This window comes from Ambystoma mexicanum, chromosome 6p, assembly GCF_040938575.1.
Source record: "Ambystoma mexicanum isolate Mex_15411 chromosome 6p, UKY_AmexF1_1, whole genome shotgun sequence".
Lineage (NCBI taxonomy): Eukaryota > Metazoa > Chordata > Amphibia > Caudata > Ambystomatidae > Ambystoma > Ambystoma mexicanum.
Window position 1 is genome coordinate 1452613915 of NC_090935.1, and position 25875 is coordinate 1452639789.

The following is a 25875-nucleotide window of genomic DNA, read 5'->3' on the forward strand; positions in this document are numbered from 1 at the left end:
AAACAAGCCCTTCCGAACAATCACATCCCAGTCCCACCGCCTGCCCCTGATCCCCCCTTACCCTTCTCCTTCAAACCCAATCAGGAAGAAGACATCATCAACATAATGAGGATCATCAAACCTTCTAACTGCAAAGTTGATGCATGCCCATCCTCCATTATCAAAGACTGCACGGAAACACTAGCTCCCTTCCTAACAGCCTTTGTAAATGCCTCCTTTTCCACAGGGAAAGTCCCTGCCTCCCTCAAGGAAGCGTGGGTCCGCCCTCTTCTAAAAAAGCCATCGCTCGATCCCACCTCCCCCAACAACTACAGACCCATCACCACTGTCCCCTTCCTCCTTAAAATACTGGACAAACCAGCCTACCTGCAGATCCAACACTTCATTGAAGAGAACAAACTCCTTGGACTCCGACAATCTGGCTTCCGCCCCAGACACGGAACTGAAACAGCCCTACTGGACCTGAAAAATCAGATGGACGATGCAAGAGACATGGGTAAACCAGCTCTTCTCCTACTCCTCGACCTCTCAGCGGCATTTGATCTCGTTGATCATAGCGTCCTATGTCACCATCTCTTCAACACCGCCAAATTCTCCCCTGAAGCCACAGCGTGGATCACCTCCTTCCTACAAGACAGAACCATGCAAGTTTTCTCGGACCTAGCCGCAGCTTCACCAACCATCATACTCTGCGGGGTGCCCCAAGGCTCCTGCCTCTCCCCCACGCTATACAACATCTTTACACGCCCCCTCTTCCTCATCCTCGACGCCATGGGCATCTCCTACACAAACTACGCCGACGACACACAGATCCTCCTCACTCTCACAGGTAACTATACCACTGACTCCCTGACCCTCAACAACCTCTACAACACCATCCAAGCCTGGATGGCAGATAACGGCCTATGCCTCAACTCCGACAAGACGGACCTCCTCCTGGTAGGTTCTCCCGACACCCTAAAAAACCTAGATGCCCAATTCAGCCACTTCACCATTGACTCCATTAAAATTCAAGTTTCCGACTCTGTCAAAACTCTGGGAGTCTACCTGGATTCCAGCCTATCCATGGACAGACAAATCAACGCAATTGCCTCTGCAGCTGCATATCATGCCAAACTTATCAATGCAGTCAGACCCTTTCTCTCCAAAGAAAACTGCACCAACATAGCCAGAGCCATCACCGGCTCTAGGCTAGACTACTGTAACGTACTCTTCCTAGGAACCTCCAATAAAAACTTAGAGAGATTACAAGTAATACAGAACAATGCACTCCGGGCAGCCCAAGGCATTGCAAAAAGAGAACACATCTCGGAGGCCAGAAAACTAGCCCACTGGCTCCCAATAAAAGGAAGGATCTTATTCAAAGCCCTTACACTGACCCACAAGTGCATCCACCTCACTGCTCATGCATACCTCTCTCAAAGGATACACCTCATCTCCTCCACCAGGCCAACCAGATTGCCGTATACCAACATGCTCTCGGTGCCACGAGTAAAAAAAGCAAAAGCGGGCGGATCCAGCTTCCCTTATCTCGCGCCCTCTCACTGGAATGCCCTACCACCCACTATCCGTGGCGAGACCTCCCTCACCACCTTCCGCACAACGTTTAAGACCACCCTCTTCACTTAAGGCCAGACACACCAGCATGAATACCTCCATGTATCATGTATTATACGACCAAAGCGATATATGTAACATTCACAATGTGTTAACAACTTCTACCATGCCTGTAACATGTAACTAAGTTTAATGCAAGTAACAGCGTCTCAATGCCCCTGAGCTGCTTGCGCGCTATATAAATGTAAATAAAAAAATAAAATAAAAAAAAAACATCCAATCGAAAGAAAGTTACCAAGGGTAAGCAACTTGTTCTTCCAAAGGATTGTGCCCTTCCACGTGTTCCTCATCTTTTGATAGACTCCCAAAGCAGTGCTGCATTTTTGGAGGAGGGAGTAATAATTTAGGAGTTTCTTATTGGCTTGTGTGTATCGAATGTAACACCGCCTTCCACAAGCCACCTTCCAAGGCCCGAGGTACAGTCCAGACAATAATGCTTAGTGAATGTGTGGGCGGAGGACCATGTGGTCGACGCACAAATATTCTGAATTGGGACTCCTCTCTGTAAAGCAGAGGAAGTAGCCATGCCCCCGGTCGAATGAGCTCTGAGACCTCAGGAGTATCTTTTCCAGTTACTCTGAAGCATTCAGAAATTCCTAAAATGATCCACCTAGACAAGGTTTGTTTTGTAACCGCCAGACCCAATTTATGGCCTGTGTAACCAACAAAAAGTTGATCATCCTGTCTTAACTTAGACATCCTGGATATATAGAAGCCAAGTGCACGCCTTGGGTCAATAGGCTCGAAAGAAGCACACATGAGAAATTTCAAAACTAAGTTGAGATCCGAAACCGGGACTTGAAAGGGGATCGGAGGGAACGCATTTGTCAATCCCTTCAGAAATTGTACTGCTAGTGGTATTTTGAAGAAAGATACCTCTTCAGAGGAACACTTAAAAATAGATAGCACTGCCTGTTAACTGTGCCAACCTGGAGCCCCAGATTAGCCAGGTGTAATAAGAAAGATAAAACCATAAGTGTACTGCATATAAAAGGGTCCACATTCTTATCCCTGCACCAACTGCAGAACTTGTTCCAACGGCAGCGGTACAGGGATTTTGTTGCTGGCCTTCTGGCCAAAAGCAAAATCTCATTTACGTCGTCCGGGAGGTCCCAACCCTTATATCTCAACCGCTCAGAAACCATGCGTGAAGGTTGAGTGTCTTGACCTCTGGATGTAGAACCTGACCCTCCTCTCGCGATACAAGGGCCTCTCTTTGTGGAAGACGTATTGGAGGGCAGATGGACATGTCCAGAAGGTCCGGGTACCACGTTCTCCTGGCCCAATCTGAAGCAATTAGGATCACGGATTTCCGGAACTTTCTCAGCCTCCTGATTACTTGAGGAATGACGGGGAATGGAGGAAACTCCCAGTCCACCACGTACGCGTCTCGTAGAGCTACTTTTGGGGGAAATTCCCTGGAGCAGAACAGCTTGCACTGGTCGCGAACAGGTCTACTTGAGGGGTTCCCCAAAAGGTGAAGATCTCTTGAAGGACTTCCTGAGCTAGTTCCCACTTGTGGGAGACTGTGCTCTGCCTCCTCAGACCATCCGCCGCCGTGTTATCCTCTCTGGCTAGGTGAACAGCCGATAGGAAGATTCCTTCTTGAATTTCCCAAAACCAGAGCTGCCTTGCCTCTCTGCACAGTGGTAGTGACCCTACACCTCCTCTCTTGTTGAGGGAGTACATGGCCACTGTGTTGTTCATCGTTATCAGGATATTCTTTCCCCATACAGAGGGCAGAAAAGCCTTCAGGGCTAGTCTGAACAACCTCAAAAAAAATCAAAGGCCAGAAGACGCTGGTAACTTCGGAATTCTTTGAAAATCTGCAGAACGTCTGGAGCCCTTACCTTGGGCGGCGAGGCTTTTCCTAAGGATGCATCTAGGACTGCCCCGATGAATTGGAGCCTTTGAGATGGTATCATGTGGGACTTCTTGAAGTTGAGTGAGAAGCCCAGTCTGTGGAGGGAGTGACAGGTAGAGCAGAGATGTTCCAGGACCTGTTCGGGAGAACAAGCCCAGATCAGCCAATCGTACAGGTAGGGGTAGACGTGAATCCCCCTCTCCCAAGACTCGCTGCCACAATCGCCATCAACTTGGTGAAAATCCTTGGGCAGAGGTCTGCCCAAAAGGCATAACTCAAAACTGATAATGAGAACCTCCAACGGTGAACCTCGGGTACCTTTAAGCATCCTGAGTGTCCAATGATACCATCAAATACTGAAGTTGGAGGGCCTGAAGGATCTGAGAAAGGGTAACCATCTTGAACTTGTCCTTCCTGAAGGAACTTGTTCAAGTTTCTGAAGTCCAAATGGGTCTCAATCCTCCGTCCTTCTTGGGGATTAGGAAGTAAGAGGAGTACCAACCCTTGTTCCTCTGCGCTACAAGTACTGGTTCTATAGCATCTTTCTCTAGCAGGGTCATCATTTCCTGCAGAAGGAGCGGATCTGGAATCTTGAAAGAGTTGTTCCCCGGGGGATGATCCAGAGGCATTATTATAAAAGGAAGGCAGTAACCCTGGGCTATCGTTTTCAATGCCCGTGCATCTGAAGTAATGCCCCACATTTCGTGCAGATGCTGTGAGAGGGGTATTACTGGGGTTTTGTGGACTAAGGCCTCAGAGAGGTTTTGAGGTGGCTGATGCAGCGGCTGAGGATAAAGCAGTCGGTGCCTGGGCGGTCTTAGCATCTCTTCCCCATCCACCACAGAGAATCTTCTCTGACCTCTTTAACTCGCCAGCCCTCTCCCTCTTCCAGCTGAGGAGTAATAGCGAAAGGACCTGCCCCTCCAAGTTATTATACTGGGGCAGGTTTGCAGTTGTCCGATTACAGCACCAAGGGATTTGGCTTACGCCTTGCAGGTCTGCAGCTTCTCCCGGCTCTCGCCAGCCTTGCTGCAAATAAATGTGTGCCGTCAAAGGGCATGTTAAGAAGTCTCGATTGCACATCCGGAGCAAACCCAGACTTTCTTAACCAGGCAAATCTGTACATTACAGTGCTAGCCACCATTGCTCTGCTGATACTGTCCGCAGAGTCGAGACCAGCCTGAAGGGATTAGCGCTGGAGTTAATTCTGGCGTCTCCCAGTTGGCATTAACCCGCCTTAGTAAGGCTACATGGAAGAGAAGAATAAGGTTGTTCTGGGGTCCCTTATCTAACATATCCATAAGATCATCCTGCTTAAAATGTGGTGCAGGTCTACTCCATCGTAGATATTCAATAACTCTAGACATTAAATGTCTGTACGACCCATCAGCATGGTCTGAGGGTTCTGATCTTCCAAATTAAATTTCAGGAGAAGTATCTATCCCTCTTGCAGTTTGTAGAGTCTCATATAGATCTTTCATCTTTGAGTCCTCTGATACCAGAGCCTCTGGAACACCTTGTGGTCCATTTTTGCAACCCAAAGGGTTGTGAATCATCAGATGAGGGCCCATGTTCCTCATAAACTGAAGAGAGCGACATTATTTTCTTGGCAGTGGGAGAAAAGAATCTTTCGTTTTTCCCACCTCTTTCGTAGTTTTTCTCACATGCATTGAAGATGGCGTCGAAGTCTTCGTCGACACCTTCTACAACTAAGGTGTCGAAGATTTTTGATTTTTTTAGACAAGGTTGTCGACTCTTTCGGTGTCGATGATGTCGAAGATTTTCCCTTCAAAGGAGTTTCTTCCCGACTCGATGGAACCCCCGAAGGTTCTCAAGGAGTTTTCTCCTGGACATCTGGGCCTGAGGGCGCATGGGTATTGTCCTTTGCCCTTTCTTTGTCGGGTTTTTCGACATGGGCATGACTCGAGGCAGCATTCTCAAAGACCTGAAGGATTTTCAGTCTGAATCTTTCCCATTCAGCCAGTGAGGCCGATTTGGTGGGGCAAACAACCCGTTCAAGGGAGGAACTCGATGACGAAGACAGCGACCTGTGACACCTTTTCTTTGTACGTTGTGAAGACGAGTGAGAACCACTCCTAGATCGAGATCCTCTTTTAGCTTTCTTCCGATGAGGAGAGTCGCCTCTTGACTCGTCTGAAGATCGCTTTTTTGACGCAGTCGTCGAAAGGGATTTACGTGACCTACCTGAAGCTAACTTCCCTCTACATTCTTTCAGGGCTTTCACTGTCATCGAAATGCAGGATTCACCCTGATGTCTTGTGATCGGATGGGAGACACCACAGACACACACGATGGGTGTCTGTAAGGGACATTTTTGCCCCACAGTCGTGGCATTTCTTAATCCCCGATTTGGGCGTCGATGCAGATGCCATATTCTTTTCAAAATAACCGTAGATTTGTGAAGGAACCGAAGCGGGCCGATCTTTCGAAGCGATAGCTCTTGCTGAAAAAAACAAACTAAAGCCAACGGTCGCTGCGCTCACTATATACCAGTGATGATGTCGACATTGAGATGGATGCCCTCTAGGGACATCGAGTTGACAGGTATCGACGCACAGCACCCCCTGCTGGAAATATTTTCCAAAGCAGCTTCAGCAGGATATGGATATATCAAAAGACGATGAATACATGGGAGGACACAATCCATTCAAAAGGGGGATACCGTGTAATCCCTCAGCAGTCCACATAAGGTGGGGTGTGCTGATCTCACGATGGGAAGTATAGAAAAGATCCTTCTACCATTGGGAACATTAGTTCACACAAGGAAAAAAAGAGAAAAGAAAAAGGGAAGCCCAAAGGGCTCCCCAGCAACACTGCACAGAAAGTGTTGCGTGCTGCAACAGTAAAATGTAAATGTCCAAAAAGTTATAGGAAAGTATGGTTCCAAAAATAAAGTATCTAGAGGCATAACAATGACTCCTATGGATAGAGTAAAAGAAGGGTGAGTGGGGAAAAAGTTTCCCACTCACTCAGGAACATAGAAAAATAATCCCAAAGTCCATCAAAAAGTGGTAGGGGTCTCACAGGTGAAGGTGATTTGGCATTAAATGAAAAATCTAACGTAACATCCCCCTCACACACTGACATGAACAAATGGGGGACATTTTCAAAAACATATTTAAGGAAATGTGTCACAAATGATGTTCAGGATGATATATACACTACTTGAGCATATATGTCACCCTGAAGCCTCACAGTGCTGGTGCAATCACGGTATCCCTCTTTTATTCGCCAAAAAAACATCTCTTCAGCATTGACTTCGTCAGGCATCTAAATCTTCCTGCATTTACTTCCTCTGCACTTTCACATTATTCAGGTGGCAATGGATATGGTAAGGTTAGGGTCGGGGTTAATGAGGGGTTGGGGGAAGAATATGGGTTAGGAAACAAGGTGGGTACACGGGCTCTACCCCTATAATGACGAAGTGGATGCTAGAAGAAGCGGAAGACAGAGGAAGTAAAGGTATGAAATGGTAAATGCGACCAAGTAAATGTATGGCAAAGTGAATGCTGAAGAAGTAAAGACATACATCCGCAAGCATAGGCACAAGACCCAAGGGGTTCTATATGTGTGCATTATATAATACATTGCTTTTCGAACAAACAACAGCTTGAGAATAAGGCAAACACAAAATGGTGCACTAAATGGACGTGTCACTTTCATAGCACTTATGTACAATTAAAATGTATATCCCATTCTGAGCTTGTTGGAAGCAGAGCTTTGCCCGAGAAACGTCAGCTTGCACACAGTGCTTCATGGCACTGAGGGCACATGCATGAACTCCTTGCAAACCCGTGGACTGCATGGAAAGCAGTTGGCTGATGTGTTACAGTGGGCGCTGCAATTGCTGATATCCATCATGGCCATACTTTATGTTGTGCACACAGCGGGGATCCTACTGGATTCACGCATGCGTACCGTTCCCGCGCATGCAGTCACGGCCGACCCGTCTCTAATGAATGCACTGCCAGATCAGGATAGAGGAGGCGTGTCTGCCCGACCAGATGCAGTGCTGATTGGGCTGTGTGGATGACCAATACATGGGGCTCAGAACGTGCCCATTAGCAAAGAGTCATGAAGATTTGCTTACTGGACAAGACTAAGCCATAGCTCTCAACTCACACGCTTTTGGCAGGTGTCACCCGCCTTGTAAACAGCTGACTCACCCGCCAACCCTCCTGCACGCCCATTCATTTCAATGGCCCTCTCACCCGCCAAAAATAAAATCGGGTGTTTTCACCCGCCTTTGCAACACAAATGGTTGAGAGCTATGGTAAGCAATGGTACGTACTTCCGGTATTGGAAGATCATAATTTTAGACATGGTCTCTCTGTAGCTGAACATCTGGACCTGGGGAAGACTGGAAACTAGAAGAGGTTTTAAAAAGCAACATGCAACATCATCCTAGCAGCGTAACACATTCAGTATATGTGGCCTATTTCAGCCCAGAAGCTGGAAGACAGGACTGTCCAGATGTGAGGAATACAATAACTGGCGATTCTCTGCAATGTGTTCAGAGGTGGCTATACTCAATGGTCAGTCCCAGCAATATGACTTACCTGCACTCTGCTCAGTGCTGCCGCCGCCTCTTTCGCCACCAGAATAGCCCACCAAATGGATGGGCGACTCGTCTTCATTGCTCGAGTAAAAGTCATCATAGAGAAATGGAGGCCCTGGTGAAGAAGAGCAAATAAACGTCACTCTTGGCATAATAACCTCTTGCACATTTTTTTTTTTTAAATTCAAATTTTATTGGTTTTGTAAAGGTTCGACAGCCATGTACATGCAGATAACATCTCTGAGCCAAAAAAAAGAGAGAACGATGATAGCAAATAATATTCTCATGCAACGCCTGTAGATTCTCTGAGAGTCACATACTCAACCAATAACGTCAACAAGACCCACCCTTCTTTTTTTTTTTTTCCTACCCCACCACCCTCTCGAAATATCTGACCTGGGAGGAAAAACAGGAATAAACAATACCAGTGGACCAACCTTAAACTCATGACTTCGGGCAGATAGTAACAACATGCCCCAATGCACCGGCAGAGCAGACACCGTCTGTCATTAACGAAATTGACACGAAACTCAACAGTGTATTGCACACAATCACTTCACAGTATATATTTGGCACGGAATTCAGACCAGGCGTTCTCAACAACAGTACGATCCCCGTGTAAAGCAGCAGTCAGGCATTACATTCTGTAGATGCTGAGGGCAACCCCCAGCCATTCAGTTTTGGTGGGGAGCGTGGATCTTTTCCATACCATAGTGAGGCAGGCGCGTGCGGCCAGCAACAGACCATGCACCATTTCGGGTGCTTTCACGACCTTATCCTCTGTCTCAGTCAGGCCAAATAGGATGAACAGCGGGAGCCCCTCCCTTACATCATCATCTAGATCCTTGATCCAGCTAAGGACCTCTGAGACCAGTAGGTCTGAACCAATGCACATCCCCACCACATATGCCAGTAATCAGCCCGCATCCCGCAGCCCCTCCAGCAGTAGGGGCTTACCCCCTGGTACATTTTGGCGAGCCGAACTGGATCATACTGCCATCTATACAGTAACTTGACGGCATGTAATTTATACTGACAAGATATGGATGACTTCGCCGTTCGTCTGCATATTTGTAGCCATAATTTTTGAGAGATTTGCCTGCCCATATCTGATTCCCATCTGCTCTTGAGCGCCAGTGAGGGTGTAATATCGACCTCAATCAGTGCCAGGTACATTGCACTTATCAGACCCCTGGAGCCCGTGCATAAGTCAAGGATCCTTTCAAATGGGGTGAGATCCCTCTGTAATTGTTCTCTCCATATCGGTCTTGTGGTTACCCCCTTGAGTCTCAAATACAGGAAGACCGAGAGCGTGCCTATGCCGAGCGCCTCCTGGAGCTCTTGAATGGTTATAAAAGCGCCATTGCGCCATAGTTGGCCTGCCCTCTCTAACCCCGCTTGGTACCAGGTTTCATAACTACCCGGTTCAGGGATTGCGTCCCGGATCCCCGGGGACCAAAGATGACCCAGAGGAGAGGGCCATGTCGTAACCCCCACCATTTTCCTGCCTGGTTTCCATATTGACCATATCGTACCTATAATGGGGTGAGATTTAACGCTGTTACGTAATTGGGGCCCAGGGACCCATAGCCATTCACATAAAATAAAGGGACGGAGGTGATAGTTATCTAGCGCTATCCATTGTGGCTCTAACCACTGTCTGAAATGAGGGACAAGGACCCTAAGTTGAGCCGCCCTGTAATATGTCTCTAAGTCCGGAAGGCCCACCCCTGCATTGTCTTTACGAAGCTGGAGCAGGGATCTCGGGATTCTGGGCTTTTGACCGCGCCACAGGAAGGCTAGTAACAATTTTCTCGTGTCTGTAAAATATTCCGGGGGCATTTTGATGGGAAGCATTTGAAAGAGGTATAATATCTTAGGGAGAAAGACCATTTTGATAGCATTTAAACAACCTAGCCAGGAGATGGTGAGCTTGGACCACCTTTGTATATCTTTTTGCAGGGTAAGTGACAATGGAGGGAAGTTGGCTTCATATAGGGATCCCAAGTCACAAGTGACTTTAATGCCCAAGTATCGGAGTGTGGTGAGACTGACTTTCACTCCCAGGGGGGCAAAGCGTTCGACCTCGGAATCTCTACTTTTGTCGATCGGGAGGAGGACAGATTTCCCTGTATTAATTTTTAGGCCAGCCAACTCACCGTATTCTTCAATTATAGCGAGCGCGGCCGGGACCGAGTCTAAGGGGTCAGTTAGGTGCAATAAAATATCATCAGCATATAGGCCCAGTTTGTATTCCCGATCGCCTACTGTGATGCCTTTTACCCTACTGTCGTGTCTTCATTTTTGCGCCACCGGCTCAAGTGACAATACAAATAAAATCGCTGACAATGGGCAGCCCTGCCTCGTCCCCCTTTCAAGGGGAAACCAACGAGAATAGCCTCCGTTCACCGTCACTGATGTCGTGGGGGAACTGTATAGCGCTTTAATGGCGCAGCGAAGTTTCGGTCCAAGCCCGTTCGATACCAATACCCTTTCCAAAAAGCTCCATGACACCCTGTCGAAAGCCTTCTCGGCATCTAACGACAAAAGTGATGGATCCCCTCCCATTTCTTGTGCTTCATGAAGTAAATGAAGTGTTTTCCTCATTGTGTCCGCGCCCTGCCTTCCAAGAACAAAGCCAACTTGGTCAGAGTGTATTAACCTAGGGAGATGTGTTTCAAGCCGAGCCGCAATGACTCTGGCATATCTTAGCGTCGATGTTGAGGAGAGAGATGGGGCGATAAGAACTGCAATATTTTGGGTCACGACCTCCCTTCGGAATAACAGCAAGGAGGGCTTGAGAGAAGGACGGAGGTGCTTGGCCCGTGTCAAAAATAGAGTTAAACAAGGATGCCAGAAAGGGGGAAATGAGGGTGGAGAATGTTTTATAGAAACCAGGGGTGAATCCGTCATCCCCAGGGGCCTTCCCCGTTTTCAACCTCTTGATAGCTTCTGCAACCTCCTCCTCTGTGACTGGCATATCAAGGGAGTCGGCCTCCGTGGTCGTGAGTGTGGGGGTCTGCGCCTCCTTAAGGTATGTGTCTATACTGCCCACTGGGGGGGGGGGTCGCACATATATAGATCTTCGTAGAAGTAGGCAAATGCTTCCTGTATGTCCTCGGGGGAGGTCACCGTCGTGTCCGTGAGAGTGCCATCTGTCCTCTCGATTAGGTCAACCCACCTCTCCGCTTTCTGTGCACGGAGACGAGCCGCCAGCAGGGCATCGGCCTTGTCGCCCTTCTCATAGTATTTTTGTTTGAGGTATTGTAGGGTCTGGGCTGTCTTACCCGCAATTAGTATTTTCAGCTCTTCTCTGAGTTGTTTAGCTTCAGCTATATACCTGGGTCTCTCAGATGGAGAGGACTGTGCGAGGCCCTGAGCCGTACCAAGCCTTTCCCTAATGCCTTTCTCTATCAAGGCACGCTCTCTTTTTTTGCAGGCACCTTCCCGCATGAGAATCCCCCTCCAGGTAGCCTTGGCAGCCTCCCACACTGACGCCTTCCCTACGTCCCCTGTATCATTAGTAACAAAGAATTGCTCGATCTCGGTTTCCAAGGTTTCCCTGAAGACCGAGTCTGCCCATAAGGAATCGTTACATCTCCATTTAGAGTTCATTCCAGAGTATATCCACCATAACCATATTGTGATCAGTCCACGCAGAGGGGTATATAGTGGCCACATGCATGATGCGGAGGAGGCCATCAGAGAGAAAAATGTAATCGATGCGCGTAAGTGTGTCATGGGGGAAGGAGTGGAAAGTAAAGCCTCTTTCCGTCGGATGCAAATGATGCCAGCTATCAACGAGGCCATAAAGGTCAAGGGTTAATTTAATGTCTGCTTCATTCCGAGTGCTGGGTGGATCTACTGCATCGGCCTTGGTCTGTCTGTCCATTGAACTATCCATCCAGGTATTAAAATCCCCACCGAGGACCGTGTGACCCTTGGCCATGCCAAAAACCTTCTCAGTGATTTTGTGGAGAAACCTATTTTGCCCTTGGTTAGGTGCATAGAGCGTGGCGAGTGTGACTATTGTGCCCCGTATGTTTCCAACGACTATGAGAGCCCTCCCCTCCCTATCCATCCTTGTGTCAAGAATTGTGAACCGAAGGCTTTTGCGAATCAGGATCCCCACTCCTGCCTTTTTTAGAATACCAGAGCTCCAATGAACGGGTCCGACCTCCCGTGATGGAATCATTCTCTCCTCACCCTTTCGATATCTCGTTTCCTGGAGGAACAAAATATCTATATTCGATCTCTTGAATTCCCTGGCCACCATAGATCTCTTCATGGGAGAGTTCAAACCTTTGACATTAAGTGTGCAAATGCGTAACGTGTCTTTACAGAATGTAGGTGCCATCCTAAGTTTTGGATGAGTTTGTAAGCGGCCGGTTCGTCTGCTTCGCAGCCCGTGTCATGACTAGTATTGCAATATGTGGTTCATTTTCTATGAAGTGGGTCTTAGTTAGCCCTGTATGGATCAAAGGCCAACCTGCCCAGGACGTACAATGCCCCTTTATGTACCCATCTCGTGTCATTGCGCCCCCCAGGTCTGGATTATAACAAATAATGTGTCTCCCGCTCATCCCCCCTTCCCCTTCCCCCCCTACCCCCCATGCATTCGGCGCCCGACCCGCCTGGGTTAACATCACCCAGTCGAACTCGGACCACCAGTGGAGACCGCAAAACAAGCGGTCCTATCATATTAAAAGCATATATAACTGTGAGCCCCAAACTTTTTGCTCATATATCAACATCAACAAGTCAAAAATAGGAGTGCCGATCCCCACAAAAGCAATTCCATAATACCGTAAAACCAATTTGTTAATACAACTTCTGACCTCCACTTTAAGCATCGGACCAATGTCTGCCTCACCACATAAGTCTATCAGGCAACCCACGCATAGTAGTCCAATTTTGATACCTGTATGAATAAAATTAAACATTCGGATATGTGTTCTGACCCTCGAATCGAATTTACCAATGGCATAGGTCGAGGATTATTGCCCCTTTAAGTGAACTGGGTTAGTTCAACCAGCGTTGGGTGACGATCTAGTGCCTAGCTTCCGCCATGCCATTGTCCCATCATTATTTGGAGTATGTGGCGTGACAAGACACTGTAGGCTCAAGTCAATGCTCCATGTCCTGGGAGTTGTTCATCCTCCGGAATTTCCTGGATCCTTGAATCCTTCTCCGCCGCGGACCCTTGGTTTTCCATTCGCCCTCCACTCTTTTCAAGTCATCAAGGGGGGATCTTCCCCCTGGGGGCCTATCAGGTCCGTTATACAGTCAGCGACGTCTTTTTCCGAGACAAGTCTCATTGGCGAGCCTTCCCACTCGAAGGTGAGAGAGAACGGATAGCCCCAACGGTATCTGACGCCCTTTTCTTTTAGCATCTTCGTGATCGGGGAGCACTTTTTCCTCATAGCCAACGTGAGAGATGATAAGTCCTGGTAGAGTGAAATATTAGAGTCTTCTAATAAAAGTTGAGGGATGTTTCTGGCCTTTTCCAAGATTCGTGCTCTGTCAGCATAATTGTGAAAACGAGCTAGCACCGATCTTGGGCCTCCAGGTCTGCCTCCCGCTCTGTGAATACGGTCAATTCTAGGTTCGTCTACTGAGTCGTCCTTGAAGAGGAGCTTCAGAATGGTGTGTAATGTTTGTTTTAGATCAAGTTCGGTTTCGCCCTCTCTCTCGGGCACACCAAAGACACGAATGTTGTTTCGACGCTCCCTGTTTTCGAGGTCATCGACCTTGAGACGCATCTCCTCTTCTCTATGTTCTATTTCCGCAATGCGGTGATCCAGTTGTGCCTCCAGAGTGTTCAGGGATGTCTGATTATATTCGACCTGTTCCAGCCTGTCGTCCATTTTATCCATCCTTTGCGTGATCTTATCTATTTTGCTACCGATATCCGCTCTCATGCCTTTCAGTTCAGTAAGTAGGTCGGCGACGTCCGCCTTGGTCGCGGCTGCCTCAGACCCTGCCATTGACTTTTCAGACTCGATGAAGGGCTTTGGAGGTCTAGAGGTCGGAGTAAACTTGTATCTCGCCAGTTTACCCTTAGGGTCCATGGAAGGTGGATCTCAGCTGGGTTTTGGGAAGTAATGGCGCGAGTATGGTCTTTGGACAATATTGCGCTTGTGCTAGCGATATTTTGTCCCACGGCGGCCAATCGTGGCGTAGGGTAAGGTACACCAAAAAGCCTCTGCAACAGGGAACGCTCCTCATGTTCACATGGACCACTTGATTCCTTTTACTTCCAGGGAGAGGGACAGCAGATCGTGAGCAGGACACGGCGACCACAGCTATTCCCCACTTGAAAGGGCCACTCCGGGCAGAGAGCTGGGATCGCGTTCTTTGATCCGGCAAGCTTGGAGGTGTGTGTAGGGTCTGAGGAGGGCACACGCCCTGTCAAACAGGGGCCCAACCCTCAGTCCTTCGTTGCCCAGGGAAGATCCGCTATTGCCCCCTGCTACATAGTAACCGCAACATTATAGCTTATGCCGGAGGACTCACCAGTAGTTTCTCCGTGGCGATGTTCAGACCACAGTCTCCGTCCTCAAGAAGTAGACTTTTCACCGTTTTTGATTGCAGGCGGCCTGCGTACGTTATAAATCCTTTGATTCTGGAGTGCAAAGTGTTCCTTCGATAGTGGGTGATTTACCTGAGGAGGCACACGCCCCTGTCATGGGGGCCTTACCCTCAGCCCGGGTGGCCTTCCTGCATGTCCAAATACTTCCTGGGTGGTGGTAGCTGGTAGGTATTATGCGGTTCGCTCCAGGAACAGCTGTTAGCTGAGCCACTTCACATGTGGGGTGTGCATCAGATGTATTCCGAATGTACTGGGGAACCAACCACGTTGGGCCTGCTGTAGTCTATCCCCTTTCAAACCTTATGCTGCTCTATGCCGTGAGTAGGTTTCACCCACTCTCCTTTTCCTCTCCCCTGACCCCCGAGCGCGCGGCTGTGGCGTGCAAGCACTCCGAGAGGGGGGGGGGGCGAGCGTTCCTTTGGATGCGTGGGCACTTCTTTCGGGGCGGTCTCTGCGTTCACTGGGCCTCGGCACCGTGGAAATGGGAGGAACTCTCACGCCGCGCCTGCCGCGCAGCCTTCATCAGGAATGGGAAAGGGGAGGGAGCTCCGATGCACCGGCTGCCCGATTGTGGGCCTTCTGGGCTTCCCAACGTGGCGCGGGGCAATCTCGTACTTGGCTGAAGCCCGTGGAGGAGAAAGGAGGGGCGGCCGCCTACCTTCATCCACCGAGGGAGACTCGACGAGGTCCCGCCCGTGCCGTCATCAGCACGGATGCAGGCGCCAGCCCGAGAAATCCGTCCTCGACAAATGGGCAGGAAGACGAACGGGGTCCAGGAAGGCGCTCCTCGCCGCGCAGAGCAAAAGCCTGCAGCGGGTCCCTCTCCCAAGGCCAAGTTCCGTGCAGGGACCGCCGCGCAATTCAGCCTCCTCCTCGATTGTCCGTGCTGCCACGGGTGTATAGTTTCGGATTGTAGGTGCGCACGTCCAGGGCCTCAGAACGTGCACATTGATTTCCCAGCGAAATGTCCTCCGATTTTCCACGGGTTTTTTCCCAGGTGAGGGGGACACCTTCCGACGTCTTTGGCTCCGCAATCAACCTTGGGGGGGGTCACAAAGTGGGGGCTCACAGCCACTTCCCGGACCTCAGTTGCGGAGCTCACACGGAGAGGAGACTCATTTGTGCGCCCCCTGGTGGCCGATCCCTCTTGCACATTTTAAGCAAAGTGAATTGCAGCGTGAAAGCGACAATGGCCTAAACAAGACCACAATAAGATTTATCTCCTCATTCAGGCATGGATGGCCTTCCACGGCCTCTGCCTGAATGACGACAAAACAGAGATACTGATCCTGGGTTCCGACTCCAACCTCAAAAAACTTAGCCCCAATTACTGTGCCTTCAATATTGATGACAACTTAATCAAAGTGGCAACTGAGGTAAGAACTCTAGGTTTCTACCTTGATGCCACACTATCTCTCAAAAAACAAACTAACGTCCTCACATCCTTGACGGCCTACACCTGCAAATTAATCAGGGCTTGCAGACTTTACCTCTCCAAAACCAACTGCATCACGCTAGCCAACGCCCTAGTAATGTCTAAATTAGACTACTGTAGCGCCCTCTATTCGGGCGCCAGCAAGTCTATCATAAACAAAATGCAAACACTACAAAATAATGCCCTTAGAGCAGCTCTGGACATACCCCGTAGAGCACACATTTCCAACACTAGGAAAGTCATCACTGGTTAAAAATTAGCGACAGAGTCCTCCTCAAAACACTATCCCTCACCCATAAAGGACTGAACAACACCGCTCCTCCATACATTTCGGCTAGACTAAATAGAAAATCTTTCACATACCACACGAGAGCATCTAACCACCTCTTACTTGAAATTCCCAAATTTAAAATAAAAAAAACGGGCGGAGCCAGTTTCCCTGTGAAAGCCGCCTGTGCATGGAACGCCCTCCCCTCTGCATTGAGAGCAAACCTACCATACTCGAGTTTTAGACGCCACGTGAAAAAGTGGCTTTGGTCTAACGACAACTAACTAACTAATTCTCTTGGCCTGGATTCACCACTGGCTACCCACTGTGAATAACTACTATGTCATTCCTGATCCCTGATCTGACTTCCTCGTTGTATAGGAACACCTCTCTTCCTATACCCACATACCTGTTTGTTAATTTGATAATAACACCTGTACTGTATCTTCTTTATGCATTATTGTATGTAACTAAGCTCAAGTATTCTTGCAACTGCTGCGCCCGGATAACCCTGGGTTTGGAGCGCATTATCAAATAATAAACTAAACTAAACTAAACTAAACAGCGGCACTGTAAAGAGCCTGCTGCGATTCCCAGGACACTGAGGACAGAAAGTGATAATTTTTAGAATGTTCGGACCATTCCTTCTCCGTATTGGTTACTTTTCTTGGTACTACGTCCTCCAGACAAATATCTTTTGATGCAAGACAAGCCATGAAAAATGATGAAGAGGCGAACGTGATGTGGCACCCTGACTCTGTGCCACATTCTCCATCCCCCTTGTGTGCAGTCCTGAAAGCACAGCCGATTTCCCAGGCCGGAGGGCACGCTACTTAAGCACAGCCAGGCTAAAACACAGATCGAACCATGCAAGAATAATTTGATTTTTGTATTGCCGCGTTTGCATAAACCGCCCTTCTTGCTTTACAGATGTGAAACAATTTCATAAATCTGTGTTCATAAATCAAAAACATTCACACTTCCAATCTCCCTTCATTTTGATGGCCTTCCAAAACAGGACCCACGCTGGGAGTCTTTAGGAATGAAAAGTTACTTACTTTCAATCTCAATGCTAATTTTCAGCTTGAAGAATCAAACAAAACCAGGGAAAAGAAAAAACGACTTCACCACTGCACTATAACCTGATGAAAAATAACAAACAACTAAAGGTGAAATGACCCGTGTCGGTACTGCAAGCCCAGGGAAAACATTTGTATTGGTTCTGGGGTTTTAAAACACACACACCTTTTAACGTTTTCAAAAACACTATTAGAAGAAAATATCTTCTCTTGGATTTGTGTGTGTTGATTTTATGAAAAGGTAAATGCCATTCGTCCTGTGCAATTTGGGTTGTTATGCAAATGAAATGTGTATATTTCACCTTGATATGTTAATTTCTGGCAACGTCACATCCCATTGCATTTGTTGATGAGTCCCCCCACTTTCATTTTTAGGACTTGACCCGTGGTTAGAAATAGCCAATTTAATTACAGGGTTGCTTGTTTATACATTTAATGGTGATACTTATGACGAAGAACTAGGAATTCAAGTAGCTTTTCCTTCCCCATCTTGGGATGTCCATTAACATTCATAAACACTCAAACAGCTAGCCCAACCCGCATCACTGGGAGGTTTGAAGACCAGAGGGATGCTATGTTCTAAGACTACACCCACATTGGGTTTCACCAGACTCAACAGACTTAGAGCCAGAACCAAATACCAAGCCTCCAAGCCTATCACAACTACAGATACTCTCACCAAACGAGATACCACAACTAATAACTACCAACACAAAGATCTCCCCAAAATACCCTCCAAACCAACAACAAAGACTAAATATACTAGTCACTCACCCAACTCAGTGAACACACCATTTGAAGACCCTACCCTCACGGTAAAAGGCGCTCTCATTAATGCACGCTCCCTCAGAGCACATGCTATAGAAATCAACAAGCTCATTGTGCATCAACAACTTGACATATTGGTAGTCACGGAAACCTGGCTATACCCTGCTGCAGGGCCATTCCTAAACATCGCCATCCCCCCAGGATACAACATCATTAGACTGACAGGAACAACACCCAAGGAGGTAGTGTCGCCCTCATAGCTAGAACCACACTGCAAATCAGAGCCTCCCCAGTGGAGCAAATACAGAGGTTACGAACTCCTTCTTGTTAAATTCACCTCAAACCCCAAAACCACCACCAATGTTCTAGTAGTATACAGGTCACCCAATAAAAACACTCACCCTAATGTGGATATCCCCCTAGTGCTTACGCCCATCATCAAGCCTAACACCAAATGCATCGTCCTCGGAGACTTCAATTTAGGCTTTAGCGATCCCCTTGATCCTGACGCATCAGCCTTCCACTCAACCATGCGAGACATGAACTTCACACAGCTGATAAATAAACCCACCCACTCAAAAGGCAGAACTCTGGATTGAATCCTCACCCTCAACTCTCAAATCACCATCAGTACAAATCAGCTATAATCTCCCACAAAGCTAATGCTTTCAATCTTCACATCACTAATGCCAACTCTGACAGTAAAGAGTTATTCTCCATACTCAGAGAGCTAGAGAACCCCTGTCAAGTCACAGTACCCAGTAATTGCAGCAAAACCTGGTGTACTACAATACAAGACGCCATAGCCTCTGAAATCCTGTTGCGACAAAAGAAAATTGATAGTAAAAAAATACTCCTAACTGAAAAAACACTCCCTACCATAGCAGCTAACCCTCCCAATTCCCCTCTGTGCACTCCATTCCACTTCATTCCAGTCTCAAACAAAGATGGCCTAGATACAATAGCCAAACTTAAAGCATCCAATTGTAAAGACCAATTTCCATCCCACCTAGTCAAACTCTGCGCTCCCACCCTTTCACCCATCATCACCGAATTTGTTAATGCCTCATTCAATTCTAACACAGTACCTACCAGCATCAAAAAAGCATGGGTAACACCTGTACTAAAAAAAAACACCCTGGATCCATCAATCCCCACTAACTACCGACCAATTACCACAGTCCCATTTCCCCTGAAAATAATTGATAAAATAATATACTCCCAACTATAAAACCACCTAGAACATCAACAACTATTGGGGGACCGACAGTCAGGATTCCGCCCTAGCCACAGTACGGAAACAGCCCTACTCGATCGCAAGATCCAAATAGTTGCCAGTAGAGAAGCAGGCAAACTCTGCATACTTATGCTATTAGATCTCTAGGCGGCCTTCGATTTGGTCGACCATGACAAACTCTGTGCCACATTAGCCAACAACGTTAACCTGTCCAACAATGCCACTGACTGGATCAAATCCTTCCTGGCAGATAGGACTTCAAGAGTATCCATCGGCAAAGAATCAGCAGACACCATACCAGTCCCTGTAGGCATCCCACAAGGATCTTGCCTATCCCCTACCATCTACAATGCCTACACAAAGGTGCTCTTTGCAGCCCTGGATGCCATGGGTGTCATCTACACACATTTTGCAGATGACACCCAGATCCTCATCCCACTAAAAGGTAACCATGAGAAAGACTTACTGCTCATCAACAAAATCTATTCACTAATCCAAAACTAGATGGTTAACAATAGTTTATGTCTAAACGATGACAAAACAGAGTTACTCATACTAGGATCATCCTCTAAAATTGACTCTCTGCAGCCTGCTTTTACATCTTTCACCATTGATGGCACCACGATCCCAGTGCTCAAACAAGTTAAGGCACTTGGTGTCTACCTAGATGCCACACTAACGATGACCAAACAAGTCAACACTCTAGCCTCTTCCACATCCTACACATCTAAATTTATCTCCCTCTGTCGCGAATTCCTCACAGCCGACAACTGCGTTACTCTAGCTGGAGCGCTCATACTATTCAAGCTCGATTATTGCAATATCCTCTTCCTTGGTACCTCCAAAACTAACATAGCCAAACTCCAATTTATGCAAAATAAAGCCCTCCAAGCTGCATTAGGCATAAAAAAAATCTGAACACATCTCCAATACCAGGAGAGATAACCATTGGCTCCCCATCAAAGCCAGGATACTATTCAAAACTCTAAGCATTACTCATAAATGCCTCACCAACAAAGCTCCCAAATACCGCCTCAACACAATCACGAAGAAAAACCACACCAGACTCCTCAGATCCAACAACAATGAAAACCTCGAAATCCCTCGAAACAAAACAGAAAAAGAGGGAGGGAGTAGTTTTAAAGTTCGCGCTCCAATACATTGGAATACCCTACCTACCAACATCAAGAACGAAATGTCCTACCCACAATTAAAAAAAAAAATCACTGAAAACTTGGTTATTCAACCAATACTAACACATCTGATTTTCAATCTCCTCCTACCCGACAAAGTGCTGTAGGCAAGTTTCCTTTCATGTGTGGGGCATGGAGGAAACTTTGCGCAGGAGGAGGGGCAGGAACAGAACAATGGAAGGTAGAGTGTATGAGAATAAACACCAGGAACATGTTCTAAAGGCAACCGTTCTAACATAGACTTATCATCCAAGGACCCTGATCTCCCAGGACATGTACATCACTCTCTGTTCGGGATGATGCAATGACCACTAAGAATTCAACCGACAGAACCTGAAAATCAGGCATGTGCCTTGGTTGTACTGGCGGTGAAGACTGTCTTATGTTATTGGACATTTGTATAGCGCCTTTTACAATTGGTCTGATTTCAAAGCGCTGTGAGTTGAAAGCCCATGGGAACCGAAGTCCAGGTCAGTGGACAGAGTAGTGTAGTAAAGTGCGTGGGTGCACTCAGTATGTGTGCAGCCAGGGGGGGTTAGGTGGCGTGTGGCTGCATTTAAGTGCTAGGTGTGGTGCAGTGGTTGTGTGAGATAAGTAGAATGTGTGCAGCAAGGCCAGTGGGAAATGGTTAGCTACGTTCTGGCGGCAGTGGAGATTGTGAAAAGGATTTGTGCAGCTAGACTGAATTAATTGAGGGGTATAGCTGCGCTCTACAGGCTATTGAGGTGATCATGGGGGTGTGTAAGTATGTGTGCAGCTAGGCCGAATTAATCGAGGGGTATAGCTGCGCTCTAAAGACTATTGCGGTTGATCATGGGGGTGTGTAAGCATGTGTGCAACTAGGCTGAATTAATCGAGGGTTATAGCTGCATTCTATCGTTTGTTGGTGCAGAGGGAAGATTTGGCATATTGATGTGTTGGAGATTTTGTGTGTATTTGAGCTGGACCTTGTGGTAGATTCTTTTTTAAACTCCTTAAACTAATATCTCCTCGAAGGAGCCAACACATTGAAAGGAATTTTCTTTAGGTCACACATGGGTAATTAGTAACCAAGATTTAGCTGAATAACAAGATGAGGAAGTCTGGTTTCTTCTTGGCATGTTGTAGAATCACTGCTTTATTGCAGATACCACAAGAGGAATCTATCCCAACTGAAGACTATTCTGTGGAACAACCATTTTCTCCTTTTCAGGCAATTATTCATTGTGGGGGTCAACTGAAAAGTCAGTTCTGCTGGGAATGCAGATCCATGCCGCTACTATCATCCATGCTAAAATACAATGGTATACAATGCAGTTCCTCCTGTATGGATGATCCGCCGCTCTACAAGTCTAGCCGCCTCGAGACAGGTTCATAATCTACCTTTGGCAAGGCCATGGGGGCTTTTTAGCTTGCGCTGCTGCAACCGTAGAATTAAACATAGTGGTGGAGTGGAATTGATGAAAAAACAAAGTCAATCCTGTCTGCCCAGACAATTTGAAAAGGGTTTTTTCTGATTACATGGGCACTGAATTTAAACATTTAGGGCCTCATCATGAGTTGGGCAGTAGCCCTTAAATGAGGCGCAACGCCATTACCGCAGCATTTATGGGTCTGCCAACTCTGAGCTGCTGTAAACACGCTGGTAAAATGCTGATTTTCTGCGCTATTACCGCACAGTAATACCACCGGCGGGAAATGCACCAAAAATTCCCCACTGCGTCCAATGGACCGAACAGGGAATTACGTTTACCGCTCAACCTGTGATCCGGCAGTAATACCACCATATGGGTGGGCAGTAACGCAAATACAGTTGGGCGGTATCGCAGTCGGGATACCGCCCACTTCGTGATAAGGCCCTTACTGTTTTCTGCACTCACATGGATGTCAGTGAGCAGCCCTGGTGGTAGTATTTTGGGAGGCCACCCTATTATGGTGAACAGGGAAGACAAGTGAGAGGTTATCCAAACCCTATCAAGGTGAGTTAGAAGAGCGGTCAATGCTTAGTCTCAGGGAGGGTGTGAGAGTGGTCTAGGGCTACGATCAGTCCACACAGAGCAACACCAATATTTCAAGTTAAACAGTAAGTATTTAAAAATACAACTATTTATTAGGCCTTTAGTTTACACACTAAGCAAATACAAATCATAAGTGAATATTTTCACGCAAAAACTATATATATATATATATATATATATATATATTCAAATATAGATATATATTCAAATATAGATGCAGGATGGCGGATACACAGTACTTCCAACTTTAGCCAAAACTTTGCCCAAGCACTCATGACTAATTACTGAGAAACCAGCTCTAAGTCCACGCTCCATGCTCGCAGCCACCACCCTACAGCTCTTAAAAAATCTATATCCTATGGAGAATTCCTTAGGGCAAAAAGAGTGTGTAGTAAAGAGGCAGACTTTCAAAAAGAAGCAAAAAATATTTGAAACAGATTTGTTGACAGAGAATATTTGAAAAGCACAGTGACAGAATGCTTCAATAAGGCTGATAAACTATCTATGAGAGATCTGTTTAAATCGAATCCTAAACCAAAAATGAAATGATAAGATTCATAACGGGCTATAACCAGCAAGCCAAACATAGCAGAGCGATTATGCATAGACATTGGAATATATTAACAACAGACAGAGATTTATGCAAAGTATTGGAGTTGAAACCTAGTGTGACTTTTCGCAAAGCTCCAACGTTGAAAAATATTTTGGCACCAAGCACTGTGATAACTAATGTGACATCACCTAGTTGGTTTCCAGACAATCGTGAACTTGTGGGTTTCAAGAAATGTGGCAAATGTAAGCTGTGCAAACATGTCTCCAAAGACTCTCCAATTAGTGGCAATGGCAAACATTGGAATACAAGCAGAAAATAACATGTCTCACCAAGTTTGTAGTTTATGCAATTACATGCAGTTGTGGGTTATACTAAATAGGATCCACCATAGGTCCACTCAAACTGAGTATTCTGCAACACTACAGAACTATTAAGAATGGAGATCCGACATACCCACTGGCGGTACACTTTGGTTAGAAGCACAACAAGAATGTATCAGAAATGAGTTTTGTGGGTTTAGCACATATACCACTACACAAAAGGCTGGGTAACAGAGAACATAAGTTACGCCAACTAGAAGCAAAGCTTATTTGTAAATTTGACACCTTAAAACCCAATGGCTTGAATGTGGATTCAGAGTTATGTGTCTTCTTATATGACTAATTATGTACCATTAGCCAACCACATCAGTCATCTCTTTTCTCTTTCTGATTTTTTGATACTTAACATTTGCCATTTAAGTCATCTGTGCCATTTGCATACTCTAAATCTAAGAAAAAAATGTCTGTTATCATCATGCACTAGATGCCAAGTGTCTTTCAGACAATTCCTGATGTATATGCTAAATTTATAACCTTTTAGAGCAACTTGATGCTAGCCTAAATGCACTGATTTTGTATACATACATTTTATAATCTCGTTTTTATGTATTTTTTTATACATTATATACATGTATCATTTTGCACTTTAAGAATAAACTAACCAATTCATACCTGCTGCTTGCGCGTAATAGCCAATTACCTAGTTGGCTTTTGAGTATTTGAATTCCACAACAAATACACCCATGCTCCATTTAATAATGGACACTTCAAGATGGCGGATTTACCACCACTCTGAACCATAGAGTTCGTTTCCAGTTAATTCAATCTGGCAATCACGTGATGCGTAAATGGCAGCTGGGAGGAGCCCACCACACGGCCTGCGAGGCTATTTATAAACGCGAAAACATTAGTTGGGAACAACCACAAGCCTGAGGAAGCTTGCGAGTCGAGCGGAACGCGTGGGGTCTTTTCCAGTGCTGCTTCATGCCTGGTCTGACCAGGTACTGTCATGTATGCTTTTTATTGAATATTTGCACTACTTGTGATTAATCAAGGAATAATATTTTTTTTTAACTCAGTAATTGGTTCTGAGTGCTTGGGCAAAGTTTTAGCTAAAGTTGGAGGTACTGTGTATCCGCCATCCTGCATCTTTCCTTGACATTCTTTTGAATCTTTATAGTCTAGCCCGCTCTAGCCCAATAGCACCAGCTCAACAATGAGGCAGAGCGCAGTCTAGGGGCCAACAACTGTTTTCCTAATATATATATATATATACACACACATTGATAGAAGACATAGATTAATATTTGATACAATGACCATTGCAACACAGGTAAGTATTTCAGATGCACAAAGAGAGACAGCACCCTTTGAATCAACACTGAACAGCTTTCCTGTTCCTTGAAGACTACAACCCTAAAATGGTTTGGGACCTTGTGCCGAAAAGATACCAGTTCCGAAGTATACACTTCTTCAAGTAAGTTTATATAGAGATGTGCAGTGACAGTGGTTATGGTTAATAAATAGTTCCTAAGTGAGATAAAGGTTCATGTAAAGCTCAGGTAAGTAGTCAACTCATCCAGACAACTTCCAGTAGAAGTCCCAAACGAGGAAAGAGGAAGAGTTCTTCAGTACAGAACCCCTCAGAAAAAGTCACAGGATTGAAGGAGGGTTGCAGTGGAAGTCATCACGGTAAGGGGGCGACAGGCAATCTTCAGGCAGCGAACACATGAGCAGGCCCAGCACAGCTTTCCTTGGTGTCAGATGGCTGAAATGCAGGAGCAGGCGACAAAGCTGAAGATCTGCAAAGTTTCAAGGCTCTGCTCGGAATCGAGATGGCTGCAGTGAGGCAGCCCTGGAGAGAGCCGGTCAGTCCACCGTTTGGTCCAGGGACACTTCTGAAGACTCAGCAGGCCAGGATCCTTGAGCAGGGGTCGGGACTGGTTGTTCCCACTGGTCCACTGGTCGAAGCGCCAACAAAGGACTTCTTGAGATCAGGACAGAGGAGCAGGACTTCACTTGGACAACACTGGAGTCGAGGCTGGTCAGCTGAAGAGGTTGTCTTCTGGTCATCAGCAGGCTGCTCTTCTTTGCAGACGTCTTGGTTCCAATAATGATGTCCCAACCAATCGCAGGAGTCCTCTTTTTATCCAAAATTCAGTTTGAGAGCAAACCCACAAATTTTAATGATCTGCACCATTCAAACAGACACTGTAAGGTGATGTGTGCAATTGTAATAATACAAGATTTCCTTGAGAGACATAGGGCCTCATTACAGGTGTGGCGGTAACCCTGCTGGTGCGACCGGCGGGTTGCCGCCGGACCCGTAAAAAATTACCGGCATCTGACTTCCCGGTGCCAAAGGGCTATTAC

At 46.6% G+C, this 25875-nt stretch overlaps 1 protein-coding gene across 2 annotated transcripts in view; it reads right to left on the minus strand.

Moving 5' to 3' along the window:
- Positions 1-25875, minus strand: part of LOC138510513 (zinc finger protein 567-like) — a 252011-nt gene that overhangs the window by 48525 nt on the left and 177611 nt on the right. For both annotated transcript variants that reach the window (XM_069626217.1, XM_069626216.1), the window contains exon 6: positions 8062-8175. In XM_069626217.1, the coding sequence (XP_069482318.1) occupies positions 8062-8175 (114 nt within the window). The remainder of the gene's footprint in view (positions 1-8061; positions 8176-25875) is intronic.